At 35.4% G+C, this 14,617-nt stretch overlaps 3 protein-coding genes and 1 pseudogene across 5 annotated transcripts; 1 reads left to right on the top strand and 3 right to left on the bottom strand.

The window, feature by feature from the left end:
- Window positions 1–1,288: 1,288 nt before the first annotated feature.
- LOC105326861 (proteasomal ubiquitin receptor ADRM1-B) lies at window positions 1,289–5,449 on the bottom strand. Its single transcript, XM_011427084.4, has 10 exons — window positions 5,237–5,449; window positions 4,232–4,348; window positions 3,925–4,054; window positions 3,716–3,778; window positions 3,484–3,571; window positions 3,015–3,214; window positions 2,753–2,776; window positions 2,359–2,519; window positions 1,629–1,731; window positions 1,289–1,518 (listed from the first exon to the last, which is right to left on the bottom strand). Exons 1-10 carry the CDS (start codon window positions 5,432–5,434, stop codon window positions 1,427–1,429), a joined length of 1,176 nt encoding a protein of 391 aa, XP_011425386.2. The 5' UTR covers window positions 5,435–5,449; the 3' UTR covers window positions 1,289–1,426.
- Window positions 5,450–5,453: 4 nt separating this feature from the next.
- On the top strand, window positions 5,454–8,910 carry LOC117684078 (uncharacterized). 3 transcript variants are annotated; one of them, XM_066083996.1, is made up of 5 exons: window positions 5,454–5,608; window positions 5,883–5,971; window positions 6,532–6,618; window positions 7,070–7,513; window positions 7,998–8,910. In XM_066083996.1, exons 1-5 carry the CDS (start codon window positions 5,592–5,594, stop codon window positions 8,681–8,683), a joined length of 1,323 nt encoding a protein of 440 aa, XP_065940068.1. In that variant the 5' UTR covers window positions 5,454–5,591; the 3' UTR covers window positions 8,684–8,910. The 3 variants fall into 3 exon arrangements, with proteins under 3 accessions (XP_065940068.1, XP_034310654.2, XP_065940069.1); XM_034454763.2 differs by having other exon boundaries at window positions 7,070–7,501; XM_066083997.1 differs by lacking the exon at window positions 7,998–8,910 and having other exon boundaries at window positions 7,070–7,979.
- Window positions 8,911–8,998: 88 nt separating this feature from the next.
- LOC117684079 (uncharacterized) lies at window positions 8,999–10,830 on the bottom strand (annotated as a pseudogene).
- Window positions 10,831–12,264: 1,434 nt separating this feature from the next.
- LOC105326859 (G-protein coupled receptor 157) lies at window positions 12,265–13,826 on the bottom strand (the record flags this gene model as incomplete). Its single annotated transcript, XM_066083998.1, is given in 2 exon segments — window positions 12,265–12,899; window positions 13,655–13,826. Coding segments are annotated over 2 exon segments (397 nt in total), but the record flags the coding sequence as incomplete, so codon positions are not given.
- Window positions 13,827–14,617: the final 791 nt, after the last annotated feature.

Raw genomic sequence — 14,617 nt, forward strand, 5'->3', positions numbered from 1 at the left:
TTTATGGATGCCGTTTGATTTATGTCCTTATATATTTAAAATATTTTATATCATTAATTAATATATTACTTATTAAATTATTTATTTATTACATTTTTAGAAATGTAGCATATTTTAAATAGCGATATACCGGATATTTCTATACCCTGTATAAGGCAAAAGTATCGGCATGAGCGATTTGACGTTATCATCAAGAGTAGTGCATAAAGGCTATTGCGGTCTGAAAAAAATGTATTAATTACCTTAATCAAAAACGTATTACATGTGAAATGTTTCATCTTGACCTCTCTAAAAATGGCTGACCACCGTAAATGATCGAATGGGCCCGCATGTCAGAAATATCGATATTTTAGTGCACCCGTGAAAAAGTTTTAGCTGATTTCACACAATTAATGGTGCATAAAATGAACAAGGTTTAATTCTGTTATTTTTTGACATATTCTTAAATTTAACCGTTGCAAATTGTTGACATTTGATTTAAGATTTTTGACATGTAAAAAATGACGTCATAATCGTACTTGATTTCAAACGGCGAGGAGTTTCCCGAAAGTGACGGAGTTAGGGTAGTGACGGAGTTAGGGGGCTATGCGATAATAATCACACAATGTAGAATTTTTAATACTGTACATACTCCAAGTAAATGAAATAATAAAACTTTACCATGTTTACATACTGACTTTGTGTATGACCCAGTGTCCATTAATCACCATATCTAGTATATGAAATGCATTGTTCTGCATGCGATACTTCACACAGTCAATCAGTTCTTTTGACTTTGGCACATATCCAAAGTGTAATATTATGCTGTTCAGTTTACGTAAATATAAGGTAGTTAAGATTTTTAAAAGATTATCCTTGCACATGTATCTGCAAACAAATTCCTCACACATTGGATTAATGTAAATTTGACAATGTACCTGGTGACCAGTTCAAGAGGTTGAGGGTGCAAGAAGCTACACATGGATTATATATATATGAGGTGTGTTCAACAGGGCAAGTGCTTGCGAGCGCTTGCTAAACTTTGTTTTGCAGGTATAGAGACTTTTGGCAAGGGCCTAAGTAACTGCTCTGATGAACACGCCTCTGGCTTCATAAATATTAACAATTTTGGTTTTTACATGTACCTTTCAAAATATATAGAGAGTGACTTATTTAATTACATATATACATGTACATGTAACTTTTGAATTGAAACATATTGTGAAACATATCACGAATGATCTTTTTCTCAATGTGCCCAATGTACCGTAATAGGCTTGTATCACTAGAAAGGACAGAACAAAGGTGATTAAGATAGCCAAGTTTTATTTCACAATTTTTTAATTTTTGTCCAACATTTTTAAAATATCTGAAATATACCAATTGCTATGAATTCATAATATAGTTATTTCACATAAATGTAACTTGGGTATTTCAGGTATTATTTTCAATCAGTGTCCATGGTTTCTTCTTTTTTCTCTCCCTTATCATCCTTCTTTTTCTGCTGTTCCTGCATAGCCTTCACAAATGCATCAAGATCTGTAGAAGAAAGAACATCCATAATTATCAAAACAAACTTTGCATTTAGGGGGGGGGGGGGGGGGTGTTGATCAACATTTTATTAATAGGATCACTGAAGCATGACTGACCTCCCTCGGCAGCAGCATTAGCTACATCCTCTCCTAGGTCAAACTGTGACATCAGGGGGCCCAACTGACCAGACTGCAAGGCAGCACTGAACGATGACAGTGCCTGTAAACATAATTAAAACAGTAAGGTCTCCACGGCATTCAGTATCTACACATACTTAATTTACATATACCAGTAATTGTAGCAACATTGAAAATCTTCGTTAAAAGTTCAGAGTTTGGCAATGAACATCAGTTTTCATAGCATGTGCAAAAGCTCACAGGCTAACAGGTAAGTGAAGAAAAGAAGAATCAAATGATTAGCATGTAAATTAAGAAATCTTTGTGGGTTATGTGTTATTTCTTAATTAATCTTTGCAAAGGGATTTGTGAGCAATTGGCTGCTTAAGTTTTGTGCATAATACTAGATATAAAACTACTTAATATCAACAAATTGAAAAATATAACTACATGTATTGCTATATGACATCAATCTCTGCCTAAAGTAAACCTTGTTAATTGTTGCATTTTTATGTACCGTAACTTTGACTGAATAAAACATTTGCTTTTTGCTCATCTCAACATTATTACAACATATCAGAAATACACATACTTGTATTTCAAGAGAAAGTACAGAGCTTTTAAATTTTTATCTTAACATCTGCTGGAATATACAGGTAGGTGAGTATGTGTGTTTTGAAAGGCAGAGAGGTTTTCTCACTAGAATGTCTGAGAACACCTAGTCCTTTACCTGCTGAAACTGTGGGGATTGCACAGTGTTACGTAGCTCTCCCTCAGTTTTGGGGAGGGACTCGCCCTCCGGCAGGAACTTGATTAGTCGCTCCTGAACGTCCTTGTTGGCCAGTATGGGGATCATCGACTCAGGGTTCAGAGCACTCACCAGGTCAATCTCTAAAAGGGATCAATGCAACATCAGTAACTGCACATACTGACTGTCAGTCTACCACTTTGTTAGGTAGAAGAGTTATGAAATAATTTTGCTTACAACTTACTATAATTTCAATTTATAATTTTAGGACTGATATCCCTTTTTGGTAGCCTGAATTTTTTTCATTGTCAACGAAAATTGTTTTAACATTATTGGGTAGTATACAGTAATAAAGATCATATTTTGTAGTACTTACGGTCTTTGGAAGGTCCTGATGGAACTGAAATTAAAATCAAACTTAATGTATTAAAAGCAAAAAATCTGCTTTAAACTGTGTAAAATATCAAATACATAACTTATTGGCTGTTTAGGTGGAAAAAAGACAACAAAATTCCATTTCCTTAGTCCAAATGTTATGTTCAGCTATTGAGGATAAACAATTTCCCTTGACTGGAGCACTTAGGGGAGATACAAGAAGTAAACAATAGTCATGAACATTCTGAGCAATCATTACTGACCATTCATGGTAGACAGGATGTTCTGTAGGTCACTCAGACGGATGGCCTGCCTCGGGGTAGTGGTCCCCGCTGCAGGGGGCTGGGATGCAGTTGTTGTGGGTGTCTGGGAGGGTAAGGCCGCTGCAGTCACCGGTCTCTGGGAGGTTTCTGATGTCCCGCCACTTCCTCTCGTTCCCGGGGATGACTGCACTCTCATAGGCCTAAAAACACATCATTATTCCATAAATATGAGGTGTTCACATAAATTGTAACATTCATCCAAAGACATGATGGCATATTATATGTAGTAAATTTTTAAAAATATTGATTTATATTTTGTTGAAGATAAGAAAAGCCATGGATTCATTCTAAAATTTTCTGACCCACAGACTGAACTTTGTATATCATTTTCTGATATGGTAGACTGAGTATACACACAGTAAATATCTTTTATTTTTGATATGGTAGACAGACCCCATTTAATACTTACGGTTCTGATGCAGTTGACTGGGCACTGCTTGGTCTTCCTCCCATCAGGGCAGACAGACCCCCACCTGGTCCTCCCATTCCGATACCACCTACAGGTACAAACACATGCTAGGTACTCAAACAGTGACAGCGCATCAAGTTAATGATAAGTAATAAAATCATGTAAAAATAATCAAATAGCAAACTCAAAATCAAGTTGATGAGAGAAAATATTATCCTTGAAGGTTTCTCACCAATAAGCTGCATAAACTGTTGCTGACTCATTCCTCCAAGGATGTTCTGTAAATCCTGGTCACCTGGAGAAAAAAAATTCATGTAAAACAGATTCTCCAATCATCTCTCATTGTTAAATACTTCTTAAATATCAAGTGTTTTCATTAAACCTGTACAAAATAATTGACAAATGGAAACCCTGTCTTGAAGTGAGTCTAAAACTGCCTACCCAGTCCACTGAGCTCTGAGGGGAGCCCCGAGGCTAGTCCGCCTCCTCTACTGGAACCAGGGGTTGGGGGGTTGTTCAGGCTGTCATTGACCTTCTTACAGAACTCCTCATCCTTGTCAGTCTTCGGTTCCTGAAAGAAATAATATGCATTGATTTCAATAATTCTAAAGTAAAGAGCTCCTGAATTACTTATTTGAAGAGACTTTCAGAACACCATATTTAAGTTTTCAATCTGCTAAAATATAACAGCATTAGATTGTGAATTAGTTTTGTATTCTATTGGTCAGTGAACCAGATCTTTACTCACCTGCATCCAGAAGAAGAATTTCCGTGCAGGCGACTTGAACTTTAGTACATAGACTCGCCCAGTGGTGCATTGTGGTACAAGTTTAAATTCTGTGTCCTCTGGAAATATGATTAAATCCTGCAAAAAGAAAAACAAAACAATACATGAGTTTAAAAAGCAGCTTTAGTCTGTCCCAAGTTATTGCTTCCATCGCTTTTTGATGATTTTTAATAAAATTACACATTCATGTGAAAGAAATACAGTTGAAATCGTTAAAAGGGAATATATAAAAGATATCTTCATTGAACAATTATCCCTTTTCACTCATAAAATTTCACAGGAATGAAAACAATTCTCTTACGGAGATTTATAATGGGAAATGTTTAAATCTTTTCTCCATTCGGAAGTACTCGGGATGCCTTGCGCAATTTTTTAACGTTATTATCCGGGCTTATTAATGGCTGATGCAATGCAAAATCTCCATATAGACTTACAATTTTGGGATAAGAGGGGGCGTTTCAAAACAGATAATCTGGACATTTTACATATTAGTGAATGAACGCAGTTTGAGCACAAAGGTATTTACTATTATTGAAATATCAGGCAAAAAGTGGTGGAAGCAAAAACTCAGACGGAGTATACAAAATCAAGTAAATTTAAAGGACTAAGTTAAACATGTAACGCAACAAGGAATTTATCAAACTCCAAAATCTTATCTCTCACCTTCGAGTTTTGCTGAGAAATTTTAATTAAAATTCATCTTATTTCCATAAATTGGGTACAACACCATTATATAGCTTACTGCTAATTGGTAGCAAACCATCATCTCATTTCCATAATAAAGAAAGAAATATTCTATTCATATTAGTTTACCTTAATCTAACATTAGCGTTATTCGCGTGACAATTATTCCTGCAGATACTCTTGCATTTACACTTTATAATAAATTTGTTGATTTGAAAGTTAGGAAGTTAAAAAATATACGACAGAGGAAATTCGGTACGATGACAAATCAAAAATGCTTACATCCTCAACGGTTCCGTTCGTACGGTCTTTCCAACAGAAGTGCATCAGAGCATCGTCCGACTGGTAGACGTATACCATTCCCTTCCTCTTGTCAGGATGGACCATTTTACCCTTCATAAACATTTTACCGGCCCTGAATTCGACCAGATTTTTACTCTGGGAACGCCCGGTACTGCCAAACAATGCTCCTGAAGCCATTTTTTCTTCGAAAAGTGTAGAGGCCGGTTCGATTTGCTCTTCTAAATACCGAAGAAGAGTCTTCCGCTTTAAGAAAACGTGTTCGTTTTATCTAAAACTACTTCCGGTAGATCTTCTGCCTCTTCCATCCCGCGAGCAGAAGAGACTGGAAAACAATATGGCGGATGATGGCGGGTAAGTAAAATTATGAAAAGATTTTCAAAAATGTTTATTATTAGTAGTAGTTAATCGGATAAAATTATCAACAATATGTATAAAATATGCATTAGTAATGTCAAAAAGATAATTAACAGATTAATAAAGTATTTTAAGGTAGCAGTTAACCAGTTAACGTGGTTTATAAAAAGGGTTTCAAGTTTTGGCATGAGTGGAAAGTACAGCGAATGCGTGTATCGTTTAAATTATTGCTATGTTAATGCATTTGATTTAATGATTTTATTTTTTATAGATTCACGAATGTCAACGTTACTTTGGGGAACGGAAAACTTGTATCTGTCCAAGTATCGCCAGAGTTGTTTGGGCACTTTACCTCATCAGGTTTTTATTCTTTAGCATACAATTAACGTGAACACATTTTTAAACATTACACATGCATGTTTATTATAATACCTTATACCTATAATACTTGTATCTACAGGCACGTAGCATCGTTTTTGAAAGTGGGGGGGGGGGCAGACTCATCCAAAAAATCATGACAAGCAAAAAAAAAAAAAAGAAAAAAAAAGGGAATTTTTTAAGTTTCCCAAAATCTTCAAATTCCTAATCCGGGGGGGGGGGGGGGGGGGGGGGAGGGGCTGGTGTAGTATAGCCTATAACTTCAATTTCACTTCTTATTTCCTTATTTTCAATTTTATTTTTTACATACTCCCAAAAAAGTGTGGGGGGGGGGCCAAAAATTGTTCCTGCGAGAAAAAGTGGGGGGGGGGGGGGCCAGGCCCCCCCTGATGCTACGCGCCTGATCTATTATAGATGTAATGTTAAGAAACAATTCTTACAATTAGAACTAATTCTACAAATTAAATAATAATTTAATATTTATTTTTTTATTAAGTTAATTTGTATTCATTTGTTATATAGAATATATATTTTTATAACAGATCCTGATTTAAAACAGTTGGCTAAACAACTCATCATACAAGCAGCTATGGAGAAAGATAGTGAAGCAGAATGTGAAGAATTGCCAGGTATTTTTTCAGACATTATTTCTCCTTAAGTTTATAAAAAGGCATACTATCCTAAAGTCTGTCTCAAGATATTTTTGCCACACATTTTCTAAAATTATTCTATATCAAAATTCTTAAATTTTAATTTTATTTAATATTTTATTTATAAATACCTTTGGATTCAAATGATGTTCATTCAATAGCATGAAAAATCCAAAGATTTTCCCTTTAAATGCCCCCTCTACCTTGTCAGATTTCAATACACAGCTACATGTACAAATTAAAGGTCTACAGGGATTTTGAATTGCAAAAGAGATAAAAATACCCTGATCGTATATCATTGAAAAATTGTGCAAGGTAGTCCGAGTTAAACTTCCAAATGGAGAAAAGGTGTCAACATTTCCCATTATAAATCTCTGTAACAAATCTGTTTTCAGTTTTTTAACTGATTTTTCTCTTGTCATTTTTGTAGACATTCCAACTGTTCCACAGACCCCAGAGAATTCACCGAAGCCTACACCATCAGGCATTTTTACATATGAACAAACTATCTTTTTAATTTCTGCCTACAAGGAGAGAAAAGAAAAGTTCTTATCACCCACTCACAAGAAAAAAGCACTGTGGCTAGAAATCACAGAAGAGTTAAACAAATGTTTTAAAACTGAGTTCACTGTGGCCCAAGTTGAAGGCAGATGGAAAACACAACTTAGTGCGTACAAGAGGCATCAAACCGACCAGGCTAAGTCAGGGAATGAAAGGAAAGAATTTCTGTATGAAGAGGAATTCCAGGATATCTTCAGTGATCGACATGATATAAATCCAAAGTTTGTGGTTTCATCTTTATCCTCAAGCTCAGATAGTGGAAGTTTCACTCAAGATGAGCCCTGCACAAGCTCAAGTTCTGGTGAGCCAGCAGGTATCACAGATCCCCAGCCCAAAAAGAAAAGGAAAATTTCTTCCAGATCTAATTCTTCTCAAGTTATCCATTTTTTGGAAGATTATGTTGAAAATCAAAATAAAAAAAATGAAGAAAATATGAAAAAAATTGAGAAAATGCATGAGGAGAAAATGAAAATATTTAGTGGTTTCCTCTCAGTTTTTAAGAGTATGAAAGATTAAAATATTCATGTCTTCAAATCTCTGTTAAGCATTGAAATGTAGGTCTATGAATTCTGATGTAATGTTTTGATTTGTTTCTGCTTTATATGGTCTTTTTCCATCATGCTGTTTTCAAATATGGTATTTCATATTGATTTTCCAAACTTGTTGTATTTTTTAATTGATGTTTAGTTATTCACCAGTAACTGACTTTCCATTTCAAGATTTGAAAATTATCTGTAATTTATAGAACTGCTATGTTGGGTGCAACAATTTGATGTGTTTACTATTTTCTTTTACAGGATATGCATATTTATGCCACTTGCCTCCAGAAATAATATGCAAAATATTGACATACATTCCAATTCCAGAGTTGTACCATTCTGTATCTAAAGTTTGCAGTTCCATGAATTGTCTTTTTAAGAGTGGCCTTGTATGGAATTCAATAACTGACTTGAATTTTTTCAATGAAGGAATGAAAGATATATTCACTGTAGAATTTTTGAAACTTTTTGGAAATTGTGTTAACCTTACCATGGATGCAACACTTCTGCAAGATTGTGATTTTTTGGGTAGTTTCAAAAATTTGAAATGTTTGGATATCAGGGGTTCCAAAAACGAAAATATTTGCAATGAAAACATTGTTAAAAATTTATCTAAGTGCAGATCTATGGAGAAACTCTTCATTAGCAGTTTGCCAAACTTGAGTGATGATGGTCTGTTGTTATTATCTAAGGAGATGGGGGGAACACTGCAGTATTTACAAATTCGTAACTCTGCAGAGATCAGGCCAGAAACTTTTCAGGTTTTGATGAAAAATCTAAAGTGTATTAAGGCCATCAGTGTGACTCCTTCTGGAGATTATGAAAAGTGGGCAAAAGTTCTAAATGAAAATGCTGTAAGGTGCAGTTTTGGGCATGAAATTCTTGATTTTGTTCCAAAGCGATATCTTGTATATGACAGAATGTTTTACTCTCTGTTGCCCTAAATGATTGTTAAAAATTGTCTGTGGAAGTTGAAGTGTGATTTAACATGCCCTTTAGTGGGCTTTTTCAGTCGCTGTATGTGAATATGTATGCGAGATTCAAGCGATATTCTTTATTTTTTAAATGCTAATTAAGCCAATATGTGATTTGTTTTTCCATAATATTGATCTCAGGTGGTTTTTAAAAAATATATTTATGTTTATAAGCATCAAGAAGATGATTGTTTTGAATAATACATTTATTATATGTTTTTTATATAATAAAACAGTTTTTTACATGAATAAGATATGCATTGCTTTATTTTAAAAGAAGAATACACTTTGGTTTGTTCCATTAATTAATCCAATGTGTGAAAATGATTCAGAAAAAATTTCTAACACAACGTATACCAAATTTTCATTGCCAAACTGATTTCTTTTACATATATATGGTTAATTTTAAGTACCGGTACATGCAGATTTTAGGTGATAGCCAACTGTCGTGTAAGTAATTGTCTCTTTAACTGTCCTTCTGCATCATTTTCAAACATTGGAATAATTAAAGGAACCTGCTGAGGGTCATTGTCAAAATGCTCATCAAGTTCGTCTTGGTTCAGGATACAAATGTTATGTAGGATGCAAGCTGTTATAATAGCCTTGACAACATAAGAAATGTCATTCATTTCAACAAATTGGAGACGCCGAAATCTGCCTTTCAATATGCCGAATGAATTTTCGATGATTACTCTGGTACTTGATAAAATCTGGTTGAACTTAATTTGATCCCTAGTAAGGTTTCCTCTATTTCTGTATGGAGTAATCAGCCACCGCTTGCACGGATATGCCCCATCACCTAACAAATGGCACTGACCACAAAGAATTGGGCCTCTTTGCCTCAATGGAGAATTTTGAAAAACACGAGCATCATGCACTCGTCCTGGCCATCCACAGAAAATGTCTGTAAATCTTTTATCTCCTCTGCACACTGCTTGAAGAATGACAGAGTGAAATTTTTTCCTATTAAAATAATCATTTGAATGTCCACTAGGGGGTTTAATGCGTATATGTGTAGAGTCGATTGCTCCAATCACACCAGGGAAGTTCTTTTTTATCTCAAATTCATTGTTTACAGTCTGCAAATCATTTGGCCAAATCACAAATTTTTGAAGAAAGTATTTTTGGAAACATCTAACAACCTTCTGTTGTGGGAATGGAATGTCGATTCAGATACATTAAATCGATCTGCAATTGACCGAATTGTTTCTTGTGATCCTATGTACCACAGCATCATCAGTAAATCTTTTTCATGTGAAATTTGAGGTCGTCCAGCAGCTGGTTCTCTTAGTAGTAGTTCTGGAATATGCTGAATATTTTCCAATATAGCTTCGAATGTAGTTTTTGAAACACGAAAGAAGGTCTTGAATGTGTCTAAGGAATATCTTGAAACAACATCTTGCACAAAGCGTTCCACTTTATATCGTTTTCTTTGCTCCTGTCTGAAAACAAAGTTATTAATTAATTAAATTTTAATAAATTCTTGCATATTGATAGATTGTTGAATATCTTCAAATAATTTTTGTAGGAATTAGCAGAAATGTAATTTAACATTAGGTGCTATGATGACAAGCCTTAATAAATTTATGACATAGAAGTACAGGCATGTAGCATCAGGGGAAATCAGTGAAATTTAAGTTATAGGTAAACTTGCCCCCCCCCCCCCCCCCCGGATTATTATTTTAAGATTTTTGGATGACGATGCCCCCCCCCCCCCCCCCCCCCCGACTTTCAAAAACGATGTACGTGCCTGAATTATTTATAATTCAAATCAGATAAAGATAAGGTGATTCATAATATTGTGTATGTTATTCCTTGTATTTTTTAAATGTAGACTACACATGAAAGCATTAACAATCGCTATGATGTGTGAATAAAAAGCATATAAAATTACTAAGTCCCTTACATATCACTGCAAGCTGCAAATAGTGTAACAAATGAAAATTCTTCATCTGGCAAGTCAAAGTCTTCATCCTCAGTCATTATAATTATTGCAGCGCTAACTAAACATCGTTTCGACGCCATATTGAATCAGAAGATCACTGTTCGATTTAGCAAGAGAAACCGGAAGTTGAAAGATGACATTTTCCTCTTCTAGGAGGTGCAAATCGAACCGGCCTTAGAAGGGTAAAGTTAGAGAGTTTCCGATCTTTATATATTTTTTTTGTTAACTTGTACCAATAACGATTCGCGGCGCTGAGTAGTTACGATTGTTTATGAGTCAAGTTTGGATGACTTCATCGAAGCTGTGTGTTCTCTCCTTGTCACATGCTAAATTCAGCATCCAAATTCCTCACAGTTGTTTAGAGCAATTAAGAGTTCCCAGCAATTAAGAGTCCGAATGAAGTTCTAATATTAGAAGATTTTCTATGGTGTCATACTTTTTTTCATGTATTTAATGTCCGTGTGGGCGTTCCCTTAGTCAACTAGCTCTTAATCACATTATTTTATACTTTCTTTAAGCCCAACTTTATTGGAATTGAGACAGAAATCTTGAACGGTGGTTAACCCAGTCACAAACAGTTCAATTACGCAACGATTCTGCTTAGTTAAGCAGTTAACTTTTTGCATAACTGACCTTTTTATGAAGAACTGTAAAAACATATCTACCTGTACAATAAGATACAAGACATTGCATACTCATTAACTATATAAAATCTTGATTTTTCAACGTGCATGCAGCTAGCCTCAGCGATGCGAAAACGTGCAACCTGTTAACATATTAAAATTAAAACTCAGCTTCTTTTTTACACATTCAATTTTTCTCTCTGAATATACCAATTTAAGGACTAGGGAATCATTCTTTGACTTTTATGAGGTAATCATTACAGTCGGGACCTTGATCAAATAAAAAAAAAAGCCAAAGAAAACGTATTTGAAATATTTTAAAGTTCCAAATGTTGAACAGATTGTAAGAGCAGTACGAATAGATAATGTCCCCCGAGAAGAGTTTGAGTGTTTGAAACAATTTTTGACCATATAAACGAATACATTAAAAGTTTTTCTTTATGAGACCTCATTTCACGAAGAGGACTCTTAACCCTCCCCCAAAAAGTACTTATGATCTTTTCAACAGTAAATGTTGATCACGATCACATGTGTCGGTCAATTATCAGCTTATATTTGTTTTGTTAAAAAAAATCTTGAATCGCATCTGTCCTCCTATTTAGAGTTTTTAAAAAGAGACCCGCTCTTTCCATATTTTAAGCATTCGCATGTTACAAAAGTATAATAAAAATAACCAATATCATTTATTCACATTTATTCGAATATCACGAAAAGTAAGTTGATGTTGACACCCATTAAGACAACAAAATACAATATACATCCAAAATGTTACTGTTTGCAGTCTATATAGGCCATGTTTACACCAATCACATAGACATATTTGAAAGTTATGTAAATGGGGGTGGGGGCTACTTAAAGCCATTTGCCATGCAAAAAATTAAAATGAATAAACAAACAAACTACATGTACTTCACCTAGCCTCAAATAATTTTAATCCGTCGTTGTGGTGGGGGGCTCCCAAGACGCCCCCCCCTTTTGTCACGTTTCTAAAAAAATAAAGTGCTGTCATTTCAATTCATTCTAAAATTTTAATCAGTCCTCGATTGTTTTGTTCAGGTATTGCCGCTAGCTGCTGCAGGTTACTGAGTGTGTGGCCACTGGGTGGTGAGATGTCAGGACAGCTCTCAATGTGTTCTTGAGACAATAATCAATGGTAGAAAGACACACCCTATTTGGCAGAAATGTCGAAAAGAATAAACATGCCATCATAACACGATCCCGAACCATTAAAGACGTTGGTGATTTTATTTTTCTTTGTGTCTTTTTATTTATTTATTTATTTATTTATTTGTTTGTTTTTTAATTGCTTCTTCAGCTTGATAAGTACATGTGCATACATTACAAGACTATATAATGTCTTAAATTTAATCGGTATGGTTGTATGTATTTTTAATTACATAAATTGTAGGTCAGTTAACCACTTCCTCTGTCCGCGTGACCTCGTGTGACGACGGCTGGGTCTCCACAGTGGATGCCCGGAGTCGGCGGGAATTATCCCTGTCGAGTGGTGATTGGGTTTCCGGAGAAAGATGGCGGCAAATACCCGCTCCCTGACTTTGTCAGTCAGCGCACAATACAGGATAAAGTTGGCAAAACCTTGGGAACTATCTCCGACTCCCTGAAAAAAACAACAGCATTTCGTCATTAGCTGGAGTGTAAAGTGATGTCAACCATATTTGTTCATTAAAGTAATTGAGCTTATGACTAATGGTACATGGTGAGTTACAGTACTGTGTGTAATTCATTATTTTTATGCCACTCGTTTCTCATGTAAATCTGTTTCATACAGAAAATACATCAATTATACACATTTCATACAACCATCTGTTGCTGTGGTATAATATGTTTAGGTACTCGACGCATTTTCAAGAATCCTCGATCGGGCGCTAAATTCTCGACGTATAACTGCTTTATACTATAAATCGTTTAATACAGGTTATATGCGTTCTACATAAGACCTAACATGGAGAATAGAGTACATGTATATTGACAGTAGTTCAATCTAATTTCAAAGGTATTTACAAGTCGTAATTTAGACATTTGCTAATGACGACCAAAACATATATTTCAATGCTAGTGCAAGTATCTGCTCAACAACGTTTAGCTTGGACGCCTAATCTACGTCGACATCGTAATGACGTCATCTTACCCGCTGGGTTACTACTTGACGTTACAGCATTTACAACTTCTAAATATAATTAGTTAATTTGGTAAAACGGGTTCTTCAGAAATAAGTATTTTGTGTCACTAAGTCCTTGTAAAAGAAGATGGGTTTTGATCAAAACTCTGTATTTGTTTTGGCAAGATGTCTGGCATTTTATACATGTATAGACAACGAACTTGAGTTAAACGAATAAGTTTAAAGTAGCTGACCTGTAGGTAAGTGATCCAGGGGGCGTCGTAGTGAGCCAGGCTCCCCATGAGGAAGCGGAGGGTACCCCACACCCGCAGGACGATGAACACTACGGGGACAAAGGTCAACTTCAGGTTGGCTTCCTGTAACGCAGCCTTTCTGGACTTCTTCTTACTCACCGCCAAGCTTTTGCTTGCCTAGAAATTATACATTGTACATAAAGATTATTTTGTGTCCCTTCGAGAACCTTTCACGTATTAGAAAACAGATAATTTACCAATATCCACCTATTTAGACCTCTGCTTGATACGCACACAGTCGAACACCATCGGTAGCAAACGGCACGGTAGATCTGTTTTACGGTGGTCTCTTCGTGCACAGGCAACTGACGTAATATATTTTTCTCATGATAAAGATATATAAAATACATGATTACTATCTTGAAATATAAGCTTTATTTGGGCGAAGGTAAGAAAACGTGACAGAGCGCGAGGCTTGGCAATCCTTCTTCAGGTTTTCGACTCGAGCCCAAATATCGCTTTTATTTCAAGGCAATTGTCATTTATTTTGTTTATCCTGCAACAAAATATCACATTTTGCGCCTAAAATGAGCTTTATTCGACAAATTTCGGTGTATTTTTGCAGTTGAAACTATGACGCCATGGCGTACAAACGAAGCAAGAAAGATGGCGTACGTCACATTGCATTTGACGTCGGTTAAATGCACGAGGCTTGACCGAATATAGCTTTGGTTTATTGGGTTAGCCTACCTTTATTCGGTCAGTGCAAGGGGAAGTGGCAGGATAAATACTCTCTACCTAATAATACAGTGTACACAAGGTGTTTTATTAAGTGAGGCATATTTTTTATTATGAGTCAAATATATAACGTCAGGTGCTTGTGTTGTTGCGATACCTAAGAACGAACGGATATGGAAATGAATATTTCCGGAACTCATAGTCTGAGCAGAGCGGACAATAAAC

The sequence above is a fragment of the Magallana gigas genome, chromosome 5 (assembly GCF_963853765.1).
Source record: "Magallana gigas chromosome 5, xbMagGiga1.1, whole genome shotgun sequence".
Classification (NCBI taxonomy): domain Eukaryota; kingdom Metazoa; phylum Mollusca; class Bivalvia; order Ostreida; family Ostreidae; genus Magallana; species Magallana gigas.